General features: G+C 45.7%; 1 protein-coding gene across 2 annotated transcripts in view; it reads left to right on the forward strand.

The window, feature by feature from the left end:
• Positions 1 to 22,719, forward strand: part of LOC147010638 (PC3-like endoprotease variant B) — a 278,472-nt gene that overhangs the window by 172,443 nt on the left and 83,310 nt on the right. For both annotated transcript variants that reach the window (XM_085859874.1, XM_085859875.1), the window contains exon 10: positions 11,555 to 11,643. In XM_085859874.1, the coding sequence (XP_085716000.1) occupies positions 11,555 to 11,643 (89 nt within the window). The remainder of the gene's footprint in view (positions 1 to 11,554; positions 11,644 to 22,719) is intronic.

A 22,719-nucleotide genomic window follows, 5' to 3' on the forward strand; every position in this document is an offset into this window, starting at 1 on the left:
TCCTTGAATTAACACCACCTGGGTTGATTCATCCTGTCATCCTTCTGAGGTCAATAAAATGACTACCAGCTTACTGGTAACAAGGGCACTGCATCACCGGCACAGCTGTGCTTCCAGAAAATGATGCAGCTGAGCAGCCACAGGCTGCACACAAATAAATAAGGTTACATGTGCACGATTGATGAGTGGGAAGTGCAGGATTGGAAGTAATTAAAATTAACTGTAAGTTAAGTAACAAATGGAAGTAATTAAAATTGAGATGAGGATTGGAGGATTTGAGAATTGGACAGAGGAGAGTGGAAGGGGCTGCATATAGGGTTGAGGGTGCGAGGTGCGTACAAATGTTTCCCTGTTTGCATCTGTAATAAATTGATTTCCCCAAAACACGTGATCGAGATTTTGGTACGCGGCGTTTGTGATTGGCTGAACACGATTTCTGTGTTGGCCTGTTTGTCGTTGCCATCTGAGCACCTCTCATCAGTTTGAGATGCCAATTTCAAGTCCCACATGCCCTATTGATTTGTCCATCGTATATTTCCCTGAACTGTCGTCTCCTCGTGTCTTTGCCCAACTTTGTACACGCAATTTACGCACAAACTCCTCCATAAGCCTTGCAGAATTGAGCTCATTATGAGGCCTGTGACATGCATTGGGTATTCCTCCATTTACACACAATTCCCACACACTTATAGCCATCTTTTCCATGAGGGACGTCATTGTGAAACTGTCCTCACACAAAGAAAGGAATGTATTTTCAGCACCAAGAATGCAAATGGAAATGCGAAAGGTAAATAAACCTTCCCTCATTAACACCTGGCGAAGAGATAACACCACGTGTACTTGTGATCTTAACTTTCCATCGTTGTGAAAAGGCCATTTAATTGCAGTGGGAAGCTTTTAAATCTGCGGAGTTTCAGAGATTTCAGTTTATTTATCATCCTTGCTGTGAAAAGTAGTCCCTGGACTTGGACTGCTGGAGGAAACAGGTGACTTGTGCGCACTGTTAACCCGTTCGTCATGGGGTCGCGGTGTGACCACAGTCAGGTTGTGGAACCACGATGAAGAACGTTGGTCGATTTGTCATGCAGTCACCTCTCAGACGATGTCTTCTCGTGATGCTTCTTTTGGTTTGATTCAATGGTCCTAAAGCTCATGGATACTCGCACAGATGCAGACGGCACCGGACTTGACGTCAGAGGAACAGCCTCTGAGCTTGTGGAGGAAGTGACGTGACCCCAGGGCAATGTGGGTGCCGGTGACACCATCTTTATGATAATGCTTTTCATCTCCTCACCCAACAGGACAATTTCTCACTCCTCACCCCATGCCAACCGATGGGGTTTAGTAATAATGATACCATTCCTTTCGTGCCACAAAGGTGCATGGGGCTTCCGAGGCAGTTTCATGGGCTCGGAGTACAGTCCTGTTCAGGTCGCCACCCCGATTCAGGTTACCCCCAATGGTTATTACCCCAGTACACTGGTCCTCATTTTGCCGACCTCAGAAGGATGACAGGCTGAGTCAACCCCACCTGGTGTTAATTCAACGGTTTAACAGGGGCTCAAACTCAGGACTATAAGGTCCCAAGCCAGCCAATTTAACCACTAAGCCAACACCAGGCATTACTTATGGGGTTTATCGGTGCTTTGTCATTTAAATGCTGAGAATCCAGGCAAGGAAGCAACACGTACCGTTGTTTTGTTTTGTCTTTTGTTTGACTCGGACTTTTTTTAAGCCTGTTGTTGGCGTAACGGTTAAGGTAGCTAGCTTGGGACCTCAGGGTCCTGAGTTCAAGCCCCTGTCTACAGTTAAATTAACACCAGGTGGGGTTGATTTCGTCTGTCGTGCTTCTGAGGTCACCAAAATAAGTATGAGCTTACTGTGAACAGGGGGCACTGCATCAGCGACACAGCTGCATTCCCAGCAATGATACAAGCAGCAGCTATAACCTCCATACAAAATAACAATGACTCAGCCAGGGTTCAAACAGTCAACCTCCCAAATTCAGAGCAGACACTAACCATTACACCACCGAGGCTGTTGACTTTGCCGCCAATTTTTATACCATTATGCCACCACTTTTTACCTGCAATTGGAGGCAAGAGGTTCATTCAGGTTCCCACGACCACAAACCTGGATCCTGTCTCGTGTCTCAGTTCTTCATACATCCAATCGTGGAGGTACTTCCCAGCCATCCCAGCCAAATCACGATTCCCATGAGGTCATGCGTGCGGCAGGTGACTCCGTGTGCACCAACACAACCGAGTTGCAACATTATAAACGTTTCAATTCAATGAGTGCAATACACACAAACTAGGGGACAAAGAAAAACAATGCACCCCTCAATATATTTTTAATTTCTCGATGTTCTTCGGTCCTCCTCGAAGTCTATGCACTGGAACATTATTCAAGCACTACACACTGACGGGTCATTACGAGACGTGAGCATTCCAGGACCCGTCTTTTCCATTGCATGAAATTCCCTCTTCCATTGATAATCTATTTCCTTTGTGCTATTGCCTCACGAGGGAGCTTGTAATGGATTTACAAGGACGTTGGTCGACAATGGCAAATCACCATAGTTTATGGGATTTAAACTTCGGAGTCTCATGATCAGGAAGCAAGAGTTCAGATGGGGAACCAAACAGACCAACCTCAATCTTGTCCTTTTATTACTTTGTCTTTCTGTGTTTCTCCCTCCTCCTCCTCCTCCTCCTCCTCCTCCTCCTCCTCCTCCTCCTTTCCCTGACCCAACACCACCTCCTTTTCTTTGCCAAATTTGTGAAATGGGGATATATTAGCAAACCCTCATTTCACAATTGTACTGCAAGATTTCCTTGTGCGATGGAATGTATCTGACATCCTGGCGTGTGTACCACTATTTGGACCTAACTTTCCTCAATGATGAAGGCAAGTTCAAATTTTGTACATTTCCTTTTGCTTCTAATGGCGTTGAGGGTGGTGGTGTGCGGGGGCTGGGGGGGAGGTTGTCAAGGCTTTGCTGGCGTCTGAGAACAGCCATGCGTTTAATACCCACCTCTCCCCAAGGATGGTTCCAGGGAAGGGAAAGCAGAATGTTCAGTCATGTATTCAGCGCTCCAGGTTTGCTTTGATTATGGTCGTGCATATGGTCTGGTTTCCGACATCTGTGTGATACAGGCTACCGACTGACTTCCTGCAGTGAAAGCTTTCATTTTCGGAAGGGAGTGGGCCTGTTTTGGATGGACGAGACAATCGTATTCAGGTTCAAAGGTGACAGAAGTGATTTGGTGAATTTGTGCAAAACAGAAAATCTTTGAGTTATCTGGGTTATTTATTTATTCATTTTACTTATTCTATTCTCAGGACTTGAACTCGGTGTTCAATTTCACTTTGTTATTCTGAAAGAACCCCACCCCACCTCCAGACTTGGGCCGGATTAAAGACGGGTAAATCCGAGATGAGGATTCTCAGATGAGATTTTTCTGTTTTTTGATTCAACTTTTTACCTCCGCCGCCAAAGGTGAAGGAGGTTATGTTTTTACCCCTTTCTGTCTGTTTGATACTTGGCAAAAAAATAAAAATTTGGCAAGTATGTTGATCGCCCCTGTTTGTTTGTTTGTGTGTTTGTTTGTTTGTTTGTCTGTCCACTCGCCTCCAGCCCAAACCGCCCAACCAATCGTTCTAAAATTTTCAGAGATTAATGTCACTGACCCTGCGACGGTCCCGCATTGAAGTTTCATAAAATTCCATCAACCGAAAAGGTCTACATCGGCCAACAGGCCATTTTGAGCAAAATTTTCTAAAAATGAGGTCAACGTCGACCAAAAGGTCAGCATACGCCAAAGGTCAACAACGAAAGTAGTATTTCTAAAATCCTCAAATGTCATCCGATTGACTAGAAATTTGAACAGGATTTGCACATCAGGTCAGTGAATTCAACCACGTATTACTTTTGAGGTTATCTTTGGTCTCAAGGTCAACATCGGCCATAAGGTCAACTCAGAAGAGGCCAAATTTTTCAATCATTTCTAAAATTGTGAATTTTCATCCGATTGACTTGAAATTTGAAGACCATTTGCATATGAGGTCGCTCAATTCAACCACTTTTTAATTTTGAGATCAACTTTGGCCAAATTTTCTCAAATCCTCAATTTACATCCAATTGACTTGAAATTTAAAGGGCATTTGCCTATCAGGTTACTGAATTCAATCACCTATTAATTTTGGGTAAACATAGGCCAAAAGGTCAACATAGACCAAAATGTCAATTTGGGCCAAGTTTTCTAAAATCCTCAATTTTCATCCGATTGACTTGAAATTTGAAGAGCATTTTCATGTCAGGTTGCTGAATTCAACTACCAATTAATTGTAAGGTTAAAAGGTCAATACAGGCCTAATTTCTAAAAACTGATAGATAGGACCAAAAACTAAATATATCACGATATCTCAAAAAGTTGTGGACGAGTTATAACAAAACAAGGTTGATTATTTGAATAGGTAACAAGAACAAGCGGATTGGATTTTGGTTCAGATCCAGCCCATCAGTGGGACACAATACACTAACTGTTCCACCTGACAGAGGTGTGCGCTCTTCCCAGTGCCATTCTACTTGGTGCTGTTTAGCCAAGTTGTCACTCTATGAGTAATTTTTCATTTGTTTGTTTGTTTGTGTGCATGATATCTCAAAACATTGCGGATGGATCCGGATTAAATTTGGTGGACAGGTTGGGTGTTAGACAAGGAAGAATTGCTTCAATTTTAGTGAAGATCGAAATCTGGATCAGGATCTGATAATTTTTGAAGTGTTTCTTCACCAGTGAGAGGGCCAATATCGATATAGCACTGTATCGCATGATATTTCAAAAAAGTACTGGGCCTCATATGTTCTCGTGGATCAGACATTGCATGTCGGAGGTTTGCGCTCCACCGAGTGCCCTTCGAGTTTCTCCTGTCGTGGTGCAAAGACGTTTGTATTTTGGAGTTGCTTTGGAAATGATATTGCAGGTCAGCTATCTCATAATTTTTGTGTATAAAGATTTTTTTGGCTTCCCTACACGAGGGTTGGCTGTCGCCTTCTCGTATCCTGACAGAATTGAAAATTTCTTTCCGCATTAGGAACAGGCTTTAGCAGCAGGTTTGGGAATGTCTATCATTTTTGAAAGTCTTCAATGGTGTGTTGACCTTAAGAAGGATTCTGAAATTATATATATATATATATATATATATATATATATATATATATATATATATATACATACATATATATGTTTTGTTTTGTTTTTTTATAACAAAAACATTGTTTGCACAAGCCTGGTCACATCTCCTCGAAGACTTTTCTAATTGCTCCATCACGCGATGAAAAAATATCTTGTATGAAGGTAGAGTGCAAAAACTGGTGCTAATGAATGTCCTCCTGCTGCCTGATGCTGCTACTAAAACCTGTTATGCTCGTCTTTCCAGTTTACCACGAGGTAACCCTGATATTTTGACGTCACCTGAAGATTTTTTTAATCGCACTGTTGTATCCACAATACACATGACCCACAACTAACAAGCATGATGTCATTCTGCGGCAAAACTGCTGTAACAGCATCGCTTGCCGTTATGCTTTGAGCTTGTCTGCGCGTGAGTGCAAATATCTTCTCCCGTTGATTCAAAACTAAGCTGAATGTTGCTTGTGAAACCACCTTTTTTTTTTTTTTTTTTTTTTTTTTTTTTTCTCTCTCTCTCTCTCTCTCTCTCTCTCTCTCTCTCTCTTTCTCTCTCTCTCTCTCTCTTTTTCTCTCTCTCTCTCTTTCTCTCTCTCTCTCTTTTTTTCTCTCTCTCTCTCTCTCTCTCTCTCTCTCTCTCTCTCTCTCTTTTTGTCACATAAATGTGGAGCAGGAGATCATCCTTCAGAGGTGAATGTGAAGTCGGCCTTCTCATGTCATGACGTTTGTGGCTGTGGAAGTGAACATTAGTACTTTTCACACTGGCCTTCATGCCACTTTCCCCCCACCCCCCTCCAATCACCCTCGACCAAATTCATTTTATAACTAACTAGTTGAGCTTTTTATGGTCGACTCCCGAAATCTTCGAGGCAGTCTCCCACAAAAGATCGGGTCAGGTTTTCCTTGCCTTGAAATGGAAATGTTTTTCAGAAACAAATTTCGATCTATTGACTCCATTGTTATCTGTTTTGAGTTTGGAAATACTTCTTTTTTTTCACCCAACGCAGCATTTGATGAAGGTCTGTGGCCTTGTGAAATCCAGGAGTCTTTCTTTATTTCATATCCCAATTTTCCTGTCACCCTTTCAATCTTTTTGTCAATCTGTCGCTCTTTCTTTCCAACCATCTCTCTCTCTCTCTCTCTCTCTCTCTCTCTCTCTCTCTCTCTCTCTCTCTCTCTCTCTCTCTCTCTCTCTCTCTCTCTCTCTCTCTCTCTCTCTCTCTCTCTCTCTCTCTCTCTCTCTCTCTCTCTCTCTCTCTCTCTCTCTCTCTCTCTCTCTCTCTCTCTCTCTGTCTCTGTCTCTGTCTCTGTCTCTGTCTCTGTCTCTGTCTCTGTCTCTGTCTCTTTCTCTTTCTCTTTCTCTCTCATAACTTGAAAAAGATTCTTGGAGTTGCGAATATCTCACTAACAAACCTCAAATTCTAACTGTCGGTGTACAGAGTTCTTGCTGGCCTCCAATTTGTATAAATTAACACCGATTCCATCTCTTGGAAGTGTCCCAGTGGATCCTGCTGTGTATTTGATCGAAGTTATACCTTATTTTCAACGAGGAAAAAAAATCACTCTGCAGGGAAACAAGTTGCTTCGGAATACATTTGCTTCCTGTCCTCTTCAGTCGGAGGTGCAAGATTAAATTTGAACTTCATCTTAACACCTTCCAAAATGCATCTTACCATCACATTTAACTTTTAATGCCATATTGCATGACTCCGTCAAATGAAAGACCTTCAAAACGACATTGAGAACACGACCGAAGATTTTAAAGACTACCGATCAGCAACAAAGTTTTTGTTTGTTTGTTGTCTCCGCCACCGAAGGTGGATGGAGGTTATGTTCTCACTCCTGTCTGGTTGTCTGTTTGTTTGTGAGCAGGATCGCTCAAAATGTTGTTAATGGATTTGGACGAAACTTGGAAGACACTTTTGGTGTGTGACAAGGATGAATTGATTCGATTTTGGTGGAGATCCAGATCCAGATCTGAGAATTTAAATTTTTTTTGTGTTTTTTTTTCACCATTGAGAGATCGGCCAAAAACGATATATATCATGATATCTCAAATCGTGATAGACGAGTTATGAGAAAAACAAGAACCAGCTGTTTAGATTTTTGTTCAGGTCCCGATCTGGCCTATCAGTGAGATACAAAACATAAACTGTTCAGCCTGGTGGAGATATTTGCTCTCCTGAGTGACGTTCTAGTTATTGCTGTAATTAATCAGAGGGTACATCTAACTACAAAAACAATCAAGCCCACAAAAGTAGACTTTTTTATTTACTTAATTTGTGTAGTAACCGTAACTTTTTGTGCTCCACCAAGGGCCGTTCTCGTTGCCCTCGCCGAAGGAGAGCTTATTGCAGTTGGGTCCGTGTGGTTTTGTTTGTCTGTTTATTTGTTTGTTCACACAGAACTTTCACATTTTTCTCTACAACCACTTGGCGGATCGAGTCGAAATTTTCACAATTAGTGTGAATACTCATGTGGAATGTTTTCATGATAAATATGATGTCATAGGTCACGTGGTGTGGCAGCCATATTGGAAAAGTTGAAAAAAATTGGACCTCTGTATCTCTGAAACCACACCAAGGAAAAAATTGAAACTTGGCACATCGCAAGTAATCATGGAGAATGAGTGTGATTTTTTTATGATGTCACATGTGCCTTCATTATGATGTCATAATTGCATTTGTAGAATGCTACATCCGATCAGTATGAACATTTTTGAGGGTCATCTCGGGATAAAATGGTCCACAAATTTTTTTTCATGACGTCATAGGTCACGTGGCTTAGCAGCCATATTGGATTTACTCGAAAACATATAAAAAATCTTTTATAAAAAAACGGCTGGACAGATCAAGGGGAAACTTCACACAAATGTTCCTCAATGCATGCGTGTACAAGGTTTTAAAGGAATAATTGATGTCACATGGTTTGGCAGCCATATTGGATTTAAGAAATTTTTAGTAATATTTTCTCTGGAACGACTTAATCAATCGACGTGAAACTTCACAATTGTGTCATCATAATTGGGAATACATGTTTTAAATTTCAACTTGATCGGACGCATGGTCTGTCAGCCAGGATTATTTAATTTTTTGATCTGGTTTTATTTATTTACTAGCAAATACAACCCGTCGCTTCGCTGATGGATCAATAAAGTTGGGGGGGGGAGAAAGAGGGATGGAGAGAGAGAGGGGATGCAGGTGTAGGGGAGAAAGGGGAAGGGGAGGCAAAGAGGATGAAGAAAGGGGATATACAGGGGAGGTGGGGAGAGCAACACCTCACCAAACATTGCTGTACATTGCGGGAGGGAGGGTGCGTGAGAGACACACACACGCAGGTAGAGACAGCGAGAGAGTGACAGAAGTGTGGGAGGAGAGTGCTGCATTTTATGAGGAGGGAACAGAGTGAGCGAAAAGAGTGGGGGAGAGGAGGGAAAAAAGAAGACAGGTGAGTGGTGGAGGTAGGGTTAGCGAAGAGAATGATATATGTGAAAATGAACCAAAAGCAATCACTGAAAACATTGAAGTACCGCTCACGTATGACCTTCTGATCCCATCGGATGTGAACATCGAAAACAAAGCATTGCGACCACATATCATACTTAGGTACAAAAAAAGAGAAGGCATTGCTAATTGAGGTGTTAATACCAGTGATTTTGGACTAATGCTGCAGAAATCAGGAAAATGACCAAATACCAAGACCTCAAGCATGAACTGAAAATATCCTGGAAGCTGAAAAATGCCAAAGTTGGACCAGTGATGATGAAGATCCTCACAGAGACATTAAAAACCATCCTGAGGAATATTATAACAAACGATCTCGAGTTGGAAGCTGTCCAGGGCTCAGCAATGATCCTGAAGAGAGCCCTTGGCACAAAACTTTGAGAACAAAAAACTTCACAGCTTGGTCCATGAATCGTGACCCCTTACTGAAATGAAGGTGGATACTTTGAACCCACCCTGGGAAGGACTCCATTCCACATTCTGAAACCCACATATTATGCAGATACTAATCAACAACACGCACGCACGCGTGTGCGCACGATAGTGGATACTTCGAGAACTGGGAGGGATCCATTGCACCTTCTGAAACCCGCATATGAAGATAACAACCAACAACCAAAACACACACACACACTGAGACCTGGGAGGGCTCCATTCTACTTTCTGGAACTCATCTACGGATATACCAAACACACACACACACACACACACACACACACACACACACACACACACACACACACCGGTGGATACTTCGAGACCTAGCAGGGATCCGTTGCACCTTCTGAAACCCACATATGGAGATTTTGTAATGTTAGCAAATCACCCAAAATGGAAACTGCAATCTGCGTATGTAATTTCCAATAAAGATAAACACCTGTGGACTGTACCGCTATAGAATGCGAAAGCATATTACAAAGCACGGCGTTTCACTCAATGAATTTACACTTTCTACACATTCCATAAATTTTTTCTACACTCAATATAATCGACGAACAGTGGAAAAAGTTAAGTTTAATGCGTTGCTTAAATAAATACACTAAGTTATAAAAATCACTAATTTGTTACAATTTTTGGATTTCACGTGAGATTTCGACACTTATTTTGTTCACCACATCCGATTCTCAAATCCGACATAATATTTCGATTATATACTTTAATTAGTCCACGAGAGTAGATCGTGTTTCCAAATCGAGGCATGGTTGAATCGGCCAAACAAAATGGTGGCTGAAGACTCCAGCAACCACAGAGAACTGAACAAGCGTGCCACCATCTTGGAAAGGCTTATTTTGTTTCTTTGTGATTTGCACCCCCTAAATTATCTTCAAAATGGGGTCTTTTAATCAACCCAAACACCCAATTTTCACTCTTGCACTTCCTTAGAGTTTTCTTAGTATGCATGCAAAATTTCAGGCTGCTAGGTTTTGGAGTTATGGAGGACACACACACACACACACACACACACACACACACACACACACACACACACACACACACACACACACACACACACACACACACACACACACACACACACATTGCCTTTTATTAGTATAGGTTTGTTTTTAATAAGGCTCACTTGGCTGTACCTGGATGGGTTTGAGGGTGGAGGACTAGCAGCTGAAATGCGATCCTATTCAGGTTGCTCCTGGTGACTTCATCTTTTCTTTTTCCTTGTTTGGGTTCCTCCTGATGACTCCAATGCAGGACTGTACTTATTTGTGCTTCCATTTGATTTGACTTGAATTTATTTTAATCCCATTCTGAATTCAATTGAATAATCTTTTTTTTTTTTAAACGTCATGGGTCAAGGTCAGGTATCCGATCAAAGCAGGGTTGCATCAAAGTGGGATGTATTGGTACCTGGTAATCATTGCCAGCAGTTATAAAGTCGCAGTTCTAATAATGTCTCTTATTAATTGCTTACTATTATTTAACACACCAGTGCACAAACGCCACACAAAATGCACCACACAAAACAAGTCCTGGTGAGGGTCTGCAATCTGTGGTTGCTCTTTTTCTTGTTTGTTTTGTTTCTTTCAATATTTAATTCCGTTTGGGGGATTTTGACCAGCACCGGCTTTAAAAATAAACAAAAAGTGCCATTTTATTGTAACGTCCTCGGAGGACCCTTTGAGTCGACCTCAAAGTGTGGATCATGGTGTCACATGTATGGGTGGGGACAATGACAAAGATGCTGAGCTATCCAAATTCTCCAAGCCAAACGGTGCAGGACCAAAAATATATGCCATCTCTGTCTTAAATGTGCAAAATAGCAGCACTTTTGATATGTCTTCCTTTACCCTATTAACCCTTTACCGAGTCATTTGTCTGATATGTTCACATTCCCTCTTTTCTCCTTACCCTAACCCCTCCTGACCTCTTGTCCTTTGTTTCCAACTTCTCTACAACCTCCAGTCTATTGGTTTCATCATTTATTTATTCATTTATTTATTTTATCAATCCCTTCCACCACCTTACATATGTGTTGCGTTGTCATCCCTTTGTAAACCCCACTTTTGCTGAACATTATATCGAAAACAAAACTTTATTATTGGTCATAAACTTTGCTCATTTTGAGTGGAACTACATGTAACACCAGATTCTGTAAGTCCTGTTAGCTGGGAAGTTAGCCTCCATTCAATCAGATTAGAGGATTTATTTTTTCTTTTCTGAAAGGAACACTTTAGTACAGCAGAGAACACGAGATCATATCAGTATTATGCCAGTTGCAACGACACGTGTTGGAACACCTTGGGCTCCGGTGCAAAAATGGAACATGGATGATGAAAGAGCAACTTTTGTTCAAAGTGGAAAAACAGAAAAGTTCTATCGGTGGCCTGTTTGTGTTCTTTGAAGGCACGGGACAAAGTGTGCTGGTGAAGTCGCCATGGAAGCCAACAACAGCATTTGCGGCGTCGGTGTGGCTTACGATGCTTCCATCGGAGGTGAGGAAAAACCTTTGAAAACTCTAATCTTTGATTCTTTGCTGGACAGACTTGCAAAAAGAAAGAAAAAAAAATAGACATTGAATACATCTGTCGTTAGCAAAGATGCCGGCTTAGATAAATATGCATGTAACCACCATTCGGCGTTCGTTTTTCTTTTTCTTTTTCTTTTTTTTTTTCTTTTTGTATCATGGGAGCCGAGTGCCAGAGATTTCAGAATACTGCAGAGATGACTTGTGCTGGTGATTTCAGGGAAAGAATACAGTAGGGAGGCTTAAAAAAAAATAAAAAAACAGGGTAATATGCATTCTTGTATTCTGAGCTGCACTGAGCTCACTAAATTAGAGGCTGTGTGGTTGTCAATGGCTTGTCAATCTGTTTGACTCGATGAATGATTCACGAGATCAAAATTAAAGATCACGAAAGCAGCCGAGGATTAAACTGAAGCATTTAATAAATAAATAAATTAACTTGTCCACATATTCAGTCGATGCAAGAATCCATATTACGCCTGTTTTCCTGAATACAATTTGATAATGGAATGATGAATCATTTTTATTTTCATTTCTTTCACTTTTCCTTTCCTTAGGATTTGAAGCTAAAAGTTCAAAGCATTTTTCTCTACACAGAATTATCACTGTTTTCTTTGCTTTCAATTTACTTGCCCTGGTTTCTCAGAGACCACTATACCGATAAACTTGAAACTTCACAGGATTGTTCCAAAACTCATGAGATCTGGTCCATATCCTTCAAGGAATCTGATTGGTTCAAAGGCTTGGCAGCCATTTTGGATTTATGAGAGAAAAATAATTTCAACGGATTTTGAATATCTCCAGAACTGCTGAACTGATCGATACCAACATATATATATATATATATATATATATATATATATATATATATATATATATATTTTTTTTGGTCAAAGGTAGTGCCTCTTCGTGTGCTACCTTTCAACAAATATGAATCCTGAGTTGCAAATCTTTCAATGTGTATCTCGCTAATGTATTGCTGCGGACCCAGAGTCGCGGGGGTACAACGAGGGAAGAGATATCTCCAGTTCTCCCCGGACTCACCGGGAATTGAGGCCATCACACACTAATACCTTCATGTTGCAGCAGGATCGCTAATCGACCGCGAATGCCAATAACTTGACCATGTGACTCAGGGTCCTCCGTCTGATAACCGTTTACCAAGAAACACGTGTTCTCCTTATCGGGGAATTGCACCCTCGGTGATTGTGCTGCTGTTATCTTTATTGGATCTTGTTTAATGTGGCTGAGCTTACAGCGAGCACAATGCCAGACTAATAGGAGCCAATTAGTTGGGGAATTATAATCTCCCGGCTAATCTACATATGGACATTGCTGGACCAATGGAAGGAAGGACAGCCACCGGCAGATTGGAAATATAAAAGAATAAATTATTTACAATAAGTGATGAGGGGTACGGGAAGGAGGAAAGGGAATTCAAGGGTTTTAATAGCGTTAAAGGGGAAACTGGGGCAGAAAAAGAGGAAATGCAATGAAAAGCAATCAAGAGGTGCATTTATAAAAACGGAAAGAAAATGCACAAGTTTCAGACTTAGCTTAACTTACACATTACCTACTGGATAACAAAATAGGATACCCATACAACCATACACACACACTGAGACAATTGGGAGGGGTAAGGTGGCCTCAGCTTACTTGTACGTACAAAGTAGTCACCCTCCCCCACTTGATACCACTCTACAGAATGGCCCCGCCACTGCTCTCCACAACCGAGGGTACATGAGATCCATCAGGAGCACGAACCGAAGCGTCCAAGACCAGGGAAGAGGCGAAAGCAATGCAGAGCGTCCTGGACCAGGGCAGAAATGAGTGTGATGACCAAAACCAAGAGAGCTCAAGTATGACGACTGGGACCGAGAGAGCTCGAGGACAAGAGAGAGAGAACCAGGTGCCTATCACAGCTTTATAGCCCCTGGGGCAGGCAGGGCCAAAGAGCCACATGTCAGATCTTCCGAGGCGGCCTGGGATCAGATATTGGGCCATGTCAGATCTTATGAGCTGGCCCCATGCCAGCCATTGGAGGATTCCCTCGCAGCCCCACCCATTCTGATGGCCGCGCAGATTTTCTCATTTGGTCATTCTAGCTGCCAACAGGAGCGGAGCTCTGCACCTCACATGGGGGAAATCCTTTTTTCTTGGGATGACACTACATGCACCTGGGATGAACCCCACACATCCAAAAATTTCCATGGCACAAAGCCAGGGAATGGGGCAATTATTTCTTGGGGGCTGGGTCATGGCCTGGTCTTTTTACTGGTCATTTTGGGTGGAGTGGAATGAACAGAGAATTGGGGAAATGAAATACAGTACAGGGGTAGACGGAAATAAGTTACATTACAGGGTAGACATTCATAGAAGTGAACAGACAAACAAGGACTTTGTGGGGCATTGAACAATAAAGTGGAATTTGGGAATTTGGCGTGCTTTCCAAAATGCTGGTGTTATTCGAACATATTGAATGCCAAGGCAGTAAAACATGCATGCCCTATGTGATGACGGCAGTCACGTGAACGTCATCACATACTGAAGGCTCTATTATCCCAGTGGGTTGAGAGGGGGCACTAACTACCCAACCCAACACATTTAATTACATAATAACGCCTATAGTGAAAGTGCTATTCTTAACATTCATTACAGAGATAACTATTCTGAAGATTCTATGTGCTGTGTGCGTTTCAGTCTTGGCATGCGGTTTATAAAACCGCAACAATATAAAGCTCTTTCTAAACACTGACTGACTGACTGGTATGAACGTTCAGTACCTTCCGGGTGATATAGAAAGATGAAATTTTGCGTGTCAACAGACATCAAAGCTGATACACCGGGAAAAAAATCACAGAACCATTGAAAAGTTTTCCTAGATGAAAATATAAATAAATGAAAATAAATAAATGAAAAAATAAATGCAGGTGAGCAACCCGAGACAATGGGGAAGCACAATAATTTCGCTAACATCGAAGCCGATACACCAGGAGAAATCACAGAACATAACGTTTTCTTTATTTGTTGTACGAGAGATTTAAGGAGACTGGTAGTTGTCAGAAACAGAAAAGAAACGGTCAACCAAGCACACATGCAGCAGATGTTGAACGAGTGCATGAATCATTTCAACAAAATCCAAGAAAATCAATTTGATGCACATCCAGAGAACTATGACTACCAACCACCACTGTACACAGGATTTTGCATAAATGACTGAAACTTTATGCCTGGAAGAAGAATTCTTCCAGAACTCGAACCAAATGATGACCCCAAATGCAATATATATATATATATATATATATATATATATATATATATATATATATATATACATACATATAATATATATATAGTTACGAATCTCCGCCCGCCGGCGTGCGGACAGCCGCTTTTAGCCGAATCGCGGCCGTACGCCCACTGGACAAACAAGTCAGTCGCGACTTTCCGGAACAACGCCGGAAACCAGTCACGGGTGTGCTCCAAGCGCACACCACGGCCTAGTCAATATTCTACCCGCGCGCGACAGGGTAAATCGCCGAATTGTCGATATACCTAATTATTCGCGCGGGCAGCCTACCGAGAGACCGTACCTCAGCGAGGTCTGCTTGGACACGAACCGCTTAAGCGGTTCGTTCCGTTCTGGGATAACCGAGCAGGGTATTATCGCAAGACCTCGCTGGACTCGATTCTTTTATCAGCTATCAAAAAGCCCGCTACCATTCCAAAATGCAATACGGCAGTTCAATGGGGAAAATGACACGACGAACAGGTTCACATTCAAATAAGCACATTTATTATTTTACACGTATACAAACAATCATGCAATGAATTGGTGAAACACACATGCAGTTGATTTGTGATGAATGCGGGACGAGACAAAAGACGCGTGCAAGGCGAAGCGCTACAATCGTCTATAATTAATCATGTATAGTCACTTAACAGTTTCTCTACTTAATGGGACACGGCGCCACAACTTCCACACAAATAAAAGCAAGGAAAAGACCCCCTTAAAGACAAGGGGGTCAGACTGGACCCCTTAGGGTCTTCATGTCCAAGGAGCTTGGTTGACCGAAGGAACTCCAAGAGGCCGCCGCCGCAGGTTACCTCCACCAAGTGGTGACTTGCTTGGGCGACCCTCTTGGACCCTCTCCAGCTCCTCGCCGACTGCAGGGACCCCAGATTCCAGGCTCCAGCGCGGCTGCCCACAACTCCACACTCTCACACGAGCCCAGATCTCCACCGACTGACTCCAACGACTGACTCTCCACTCGACCACCAACCCACTCACTGCCTTCCGCGCGTGCTTTTATCTCCCCTCGCGTCTCGCCCCTCCCCTCTTCCAGCTCCCGCGGGAACCTTCCAGAAGGAGGGCGTTTTCCTCGCCGAATCCGGGGCATTTTTCTCCCTTTTCCAGGGCGTCGTTTCTTCATAGCTAGTCGTGTCGCTTTATAGCTCCACTCGCAGGGTTGGTGTTTTCTCCTGCTGCGCTTGGTGCACAGATATTATTCGCTGGGGGGGGGGGGGGTGGGGCCGTCGTCTGCTTTCCCTCATTGAATGCCAGGCTTCTGGTAGTCATCGCTGAGGTAGAAACGCGGTGGTGTGGTTGTGAAGGTTGTGGTTAACGTGGCATGGTTGTTTGTAGTGGTGGAGTAGCTGGTGGTTGGCATTGTGGTTGAGAAGGTGGTTAGGTGATGTTGGTGGTTGGGGTGAAGTGGTGAGGATGGCGTGGTTTGTTGAGATGCGGGTGTGGTTGGGGTGGTTGAAAGGCGATTGGTCCAAAATAACGATAGTGACAGAAAAACACTACCTCAAAGATCACAGCCCTGTTACACGAATAAAACCCATTAGACAACGGTGGGGAAATCTATCTGAACACACACTTATCAGCATAACTGATCTGAGGACCCATATGGTGCTCTGCTAATTTCCACAGCTGTAACAATATATCTCTATTATAATACCAAGCTTGCACACTAAAAACTCGGCTCGCCGCCACACGATCCCTTTGAAATTGCTGTGGCACTTAGCGGACATGCCGACAATGTTTGGGAAGTCTTGGCGTTCCATAGTACCACTTGCATTTTGCAGAATGCGTATTTTTGTCATTCCCCGTGTACGGTCTGTCATCTGCTACCAGCTATGTTGTACTGCTATCCCGTGCATGTGCACGGGTATCGCTAGTATATATATATATATATATATATATATATATATATATATATATATATATATATATATATATATATATATATATATATATATATATATATATATATATATATATATATATTGTTGCGAAGTCGCTCCCGCCAGCATGCGGACGGCCACGTGACTCGAATCGCGGCACGTCGCCCACCGGACGGACAATTCAGCCGTGACCCTCTCGGACCAACGCCGGGAGCTAGTCACGGGTGAGGGTTTAACCTCACCACGATCGTGCCAATTGCCCACCCGCGCAGGATAGGGTTGCTCGCCAAATTCGATCTACCTAAGTACCTGCGCGAATGGTCGACCGGGCGATCGCACCACGCCACAGGCCGACTCCGGACACGAACCGCTTAAGCGGTCCGTTCCGTGCTACGGTGATAACTGAGTGGTGTTATCGTCGGCCTCGATGGTTCCGATTAATTATCGGGCGTATTAAGCCCACTACGAACCCTTTACGTGAAGCAGGATGGAGGGTCAATTAAAAGGAAGGAGACGAAGCGAAGTGGGAAAACAGTTCAACACAATGCACATTTATTCCGCGGCACACGGAAAGCACGTATATACAGCCACAATAATCAAAATGCACATATAAAGCGAAAGCAAGAGTTAAACCGAATACGCGTACACACGGCAACACTTGTACAGTTCTACTTTACAGAGGGCGCCAACACACATTCATTAGAAAGCAAAGGAAAGAAGCCACCCTCATGGACAAGGGGGCAGACGGGGCCCGTGGTCCTTTATGGCGTGGGACTTGGCAGACCGAACGAGTCCCATGAGACCGTTGCAGATAACCTGCACCCTCGCGGTGCGATGGTGGGCGAGCTCTCTCCGGCGCTCCTTGTACGAACGCGCAGGTCCGCGCAACACAGCTGGCAGAGCGGCGCCTCCAGTCCGCGTCCCCTCCGCGACGTCCGGACTCTCCACCGACTGCAAGCTCCAACGAGTGGGTCGCTCTACGGACCGCTTCTCCAAGACCAAGACGGGCAGAAGACCATGAACCGCCGACTGACACTGACACTCTCACCGACCGCCCTGACCTGACCTCTTCTTCGCGGCGCCTCCGTGCTCCCTCTTATTTCCCCGGCACCCCGCCCCTCCCTTCGCGGCACGCGGGGGGGGGGGACATTCCACCGGAGAAATCGGGGCAGGAGTTGAGTTCCAACCGTCATTCTTGTTTACCAGAGAAATCGGGGTGGGAGTTAAGTTCCAACCGTCATTCTTGTTTACCAGAGAAATCGGGGTGGGAGTTGAGTTCCAACCGTCATTCTTGTTTACCAGAGAAATCGGGGTGGGAGTTGTTGTTCCCCTTTTGTGTTCGTGGAGATGTTGACGGTTGCTGGCGGAGTGGTGAGGATGGCGTGGTTGTTGAGAGGCAGGTGTGGTTGTGGTTGTTGTGAAGCGGCGTTGTGGTTGGTGGTTGTTGTGTGATGGCGGTTGAGACGTGGTTGGTTCAAAATAAAGATAGAACAGAAAAACGGCTATCTCAAAGCGTCGCAGCCCGAATGAATCACATAAATTCCCTCCAAACAACGGGTTTGGGGCTAACCACACATGTATTTAGAGTTATCTCACCTACGGGCCCTTCATGGTGTAATGCGAATTTCCACAGCCATAACACTACCCCCTCCCCTTTTTACAGACTCGTCCTGAGTAGTCAAATTCTCATGTGCCATCATGTGTAGTCCTCCCCTAGTACGTTTTACCTTCGGATCCCTGAGTGCGACATTCATGGTATTCTTGTTCCCAAAATAAACAAGCTGAGGGCTGAGTAACTAACTAAACAAACCCACTCACTCAGATGACTTAAATAAAATTGCCGGCTCTAGACAGACATGCCGGGGGCGCACTCATATTTACAGTACCACTTAACCTTAACTTACAAATTTTACACTAAATCATGGCCCAGGATCAATGGCCTCTGCAGGCAAAAGAAGAAGTCAAAAAATCAACCGGCGCACGGGCCGCCACTGCAGGCCCGTGTTGTAGCTGCCAACAGGACAGTCCTTGTGGCTTGCCGACGGGCACACATGGCAATGAACAAGGGGGGCAAAGCAAAATTGAACGGGGATGGTGAACAGGGGCAGTGGGCATGGCATGGCAAAGGCAGCAGGCAAACACAGCCTGCAGAACAAGGCCGTTGCAGGCAAACACAGTCTGCAGAACAAGGCCGCTGCAGGTAAACACAGCCGGCGGACGATCCGACCGGCACAGGCCTCGCAGCAGAACCAACAGCCAGCAGATGAAGTTGGCCGGCCTTTGCCTTTCAGTGGAGGTTGGTGGAGGGAGTGCGGTGGTGCTGGCCACTCAGAAGGCGGGCTCGGAACTACCTACCCGTCTCCCTCCCACCTATCGCCTTTGCCTGTCACTGTACATACCCACTCCCTTAATTTGTAAAAACCAATTTAGCCCCAAATTTTTTTTTTTTTTTTACTCTTCCCCACTATAAATCGTCCCCTAATCCCCTTTACTGTCTTTATTCGGCTAACCTATCATCTCCTTGCCTACTCCCAACCCCCACGTTCCCTTCCCGGAGGGGAATGAGGGAGAGCTAGCATCCTGTGCCTAGGCCCAACGAAGTCTCAGGATGGCCTCCCCAGACTTCGGCGATCTTTAACTCAAAGTGGGTCCAGCGGCCCGCAACGAGAGCGAAGGGATGGATGTTGCGGAGGGGTACACTTCCTAATCTACCCTATCCATTAACCTTTAAACTACCCCGGGCTTTCAACAAGCGCCTCGCGCTTAAACTATTGGTTCTATCAACCCAGATTCCCGTCACCTGTGTTGGTGTCCTCTCAATTTCAGGCCTCGCCCCCCAATTTTCTTTCCGTGCCCTCACACGGTCTCCTGGCTGGGACGTGTGGCTCCCTTGGCAGGCACTACCCTCTGCCGATTCTCCGGCTATGGCACCCCCGGGCAATACACTGCCTCCAAGCCTACCAGCTCCCTAAACACCGGGGAGTGCCCTCCATGGCGACTCCCCTGAAACGCTCACGTGGCAGGCAGGCTTCCCGGGCCCCTTTCCAAGGGTCACCCGTGCCCACAACACTGCCCACGCGGCTAATGGTGCCCCGGGCCCCCGCGTCATGCGGGTGCACCCATGCCCACTATGCTATCCCGGCCCCCCATGGGCCCTTGGCCTACTACGGCCGACTGGCCTGGTGCCCACGGTACCCACTCAGCGATACTCACCTTTCGCAGCCATGCTCCCAGCCTGTCAACAGGGCTCCTGCACCCCTCCAAATGGGTATCGAGCCGACACTCCCACCAACAGCAAAACGACTGCCATTTTTGTTAATTTAACGAACCCACTAACTCACTTTACACTGACCCTGGGGTCCCTTGGGCGGGAATCACTCCTCCCCCCAATCACTCATCGCACCATGCATTCCACATTCGCTCCACTCACACAGACCCGCTGGCCTCACTCACTCAACATGTCTCCACACAACTCACCAACTTTTCAACACACACACACCGCTGAACTCTGCCATCCTTCTGCTTACTACATCCCCGAACTAACTCGTGCTCCCACGTCGTCCCTTAAAATACAGCACGTTCCATTTAACCTACGTAGCTAAGCTACGTCCCCACGACACATCCAAAGTCTGTCACTGTCTCCAAATCATCAAAAATCATTTTCCCAACCTAAATCTGGCTTAAATCCCTCGACCTAATCCATTCCACGGACTCCATGAGGACTTACCCCTTGCCCCATGAAGTCGGTCTAGCTATGCTAACCCTTCCCCCTAACTAGTGTCATCCTGTACCCAGGCAAGGGGGTCTTCCACCCCTTGCCCGGGGAATCCTGTTCACCCGAAAGCGAGGCCTGCTATTTTTTTTTAAATGCGCAGCACCAGTGCGGCAACTCGCAACCTGCGCACCAGCACGGCAATTCACAGCCGTGCACCTTTGGAGTGACGTCATGGCAGCTGTACGTGTACCTCATCCCTCCGGACGGTACCATCCGGCAGGGATTCACCCTCCTGCCTGATTCCAACCACACGTGCCATGACGTCACCCGGCGCATGAAAAAAAACAACAAGCCCCACGTCTCGAGGGGTTCCCCACGCGAACACATGTGCTCTGCCCATCGGAGATTAACACACACGCCCACGTGGAGAACCCATCTGGTCCAAATCCGTAATCCTGCCTAAACTTTGTCCGTCGCGGGATCGGCAACATTCACCGCGCTCGTTTCCGGACCGGGCTTCACTCCCGCAAGCGAGCACGTGGCGGCCTCGTGCGTTGCACGGCCCGGACCTCGCGCACGCTGTTGGGCGAACCCAGCGTGGTGCTCAAAACATATACGGCCGCTACTCGGCCCTTGTCTATCTGTCGCCGTCGTCGTCTCCATTCGACACACGCACTCCCACGTGTTACGACGCTCACTCTCCATTCCATCACACTCACACTCGGAGATGCGGCCGCGTGCTCCCGCATGCCCACCGTCATCTCCCTCACATACAGCGACCTTACACACACTGTCTCCCTCACACTCGGCCGCTCACTCACACGTGCCATTTCCCTCACACACACCATACCACTCACACACGTGGGGGCACTCACCCGCGGTGTCTCACTTACACACGGCGTGCTGGGAAGCACGCCCTTCGGCACACTTGCCAACACACCACTCACATGCGGGGTCGCTTCCACACACGGGGGCGCACACACCGGGACAACCACACTGGGGATTCGTGTCCCCACAAGGGGTTCCGGGGTCTCTATACCCCCCAAGCTCTCCGTGCACCTGTTAGCAGCACCCGTCCCCTCGAACTCGCTAAGCACGACCGAACCCACCTGGTCGTGATCAGCTTCAAGGGAGCATACTCCCTCCCCTCTTTCCTGGAGGAGGCCATCCAGCTGCTCGCACCGGGTCCCGACATGGTCCGCGAGCTCCCCCTCATCGTCCTCCACTAACTCCGTGTGTGTGTGCTCGTCACTAACCCCGTCTTCATCGTGTAATCTCTTCTTTACCGTTTCTACATCCCGTGTCTCTGTTATTTCCGTCTCTTCGTGTCTATTAGTCTCTGCTTCTTTCTGGCGTCTTTCCCTTATCTTTACGTAGGTCCACCTTGCTTTCTCCTTCAGTCGCTCCCGTCCTTCCCTCTGTTTCACTCCTTGCTCTTTCATGATCTCCGCGTACCTCATCCTTGCTTTCCGTCTTAATTGTTCTTTTCTCTCCCTCCCAATTCCTTTCACCTCGTGTCTTATCTCCCTCGTGCACGTATCAGTCACCCTAATTAGTTTTTCCCTCTCAGTCACCTTTACACTTCTCGCCCAACACGTCCCCCGAATTAATTCGTCCTCACCCGCCTCCATTGCGGGCCTGGCAGCCGTTGCACTCCCCCTCAGCTCGTTCGCTCCCACACGTGGCACCGCCATTTTGAGCTCCACTGCGATTGCCTTCATGCCCGCCTGCAGGCTTCGGCCCATGTTCTGCGTCTCACCCCGCATCTCTTTCATTTCTTCCTTCACTTGTTGCGCATTTACTTTCATTTCGTTCGTGCTTGTCTCCATTTGTTTGTTTATTCCATCTATTTTGCTGTTTATATTCGCATTCATTTGTTGCGCATCCGTATTCATCTTTGCCAGCATGGCGAATAGCTGGGCCATGTCAGGTGCACTCGGCTGAGCCGATTTGGCGAGGATCAGGGGGTTTTGGCGGAGAGGGGGAGGGGAGGTGTCATACACCGCGGCCGCCGCCGCACCCATTTCGGGCTCTGAGTTCAGTTGGGGGGGAACTTGTTCCTGCACAACCAACATTTCCTGCTCGGGGTCTCCATCCTGGACCATGGATTCTATTAATTCTAACTCCATTTCTAATACC

Source organism: Eptatretus burgeri, chromosome 16 (genome assembly GCF_056783735.1).
Source record: "Eptatretus burgeri isolate ZD-2024b chromosome 16, Ebu_testis_v1, whole genome shotgun sequence".
Taxonomy (NCBI): Eukaryota; Metazoa; Chordata; class Myxini; order Myxiniformes; family Myxinidae; genus Eptatretus; species Eptatretus burgeri.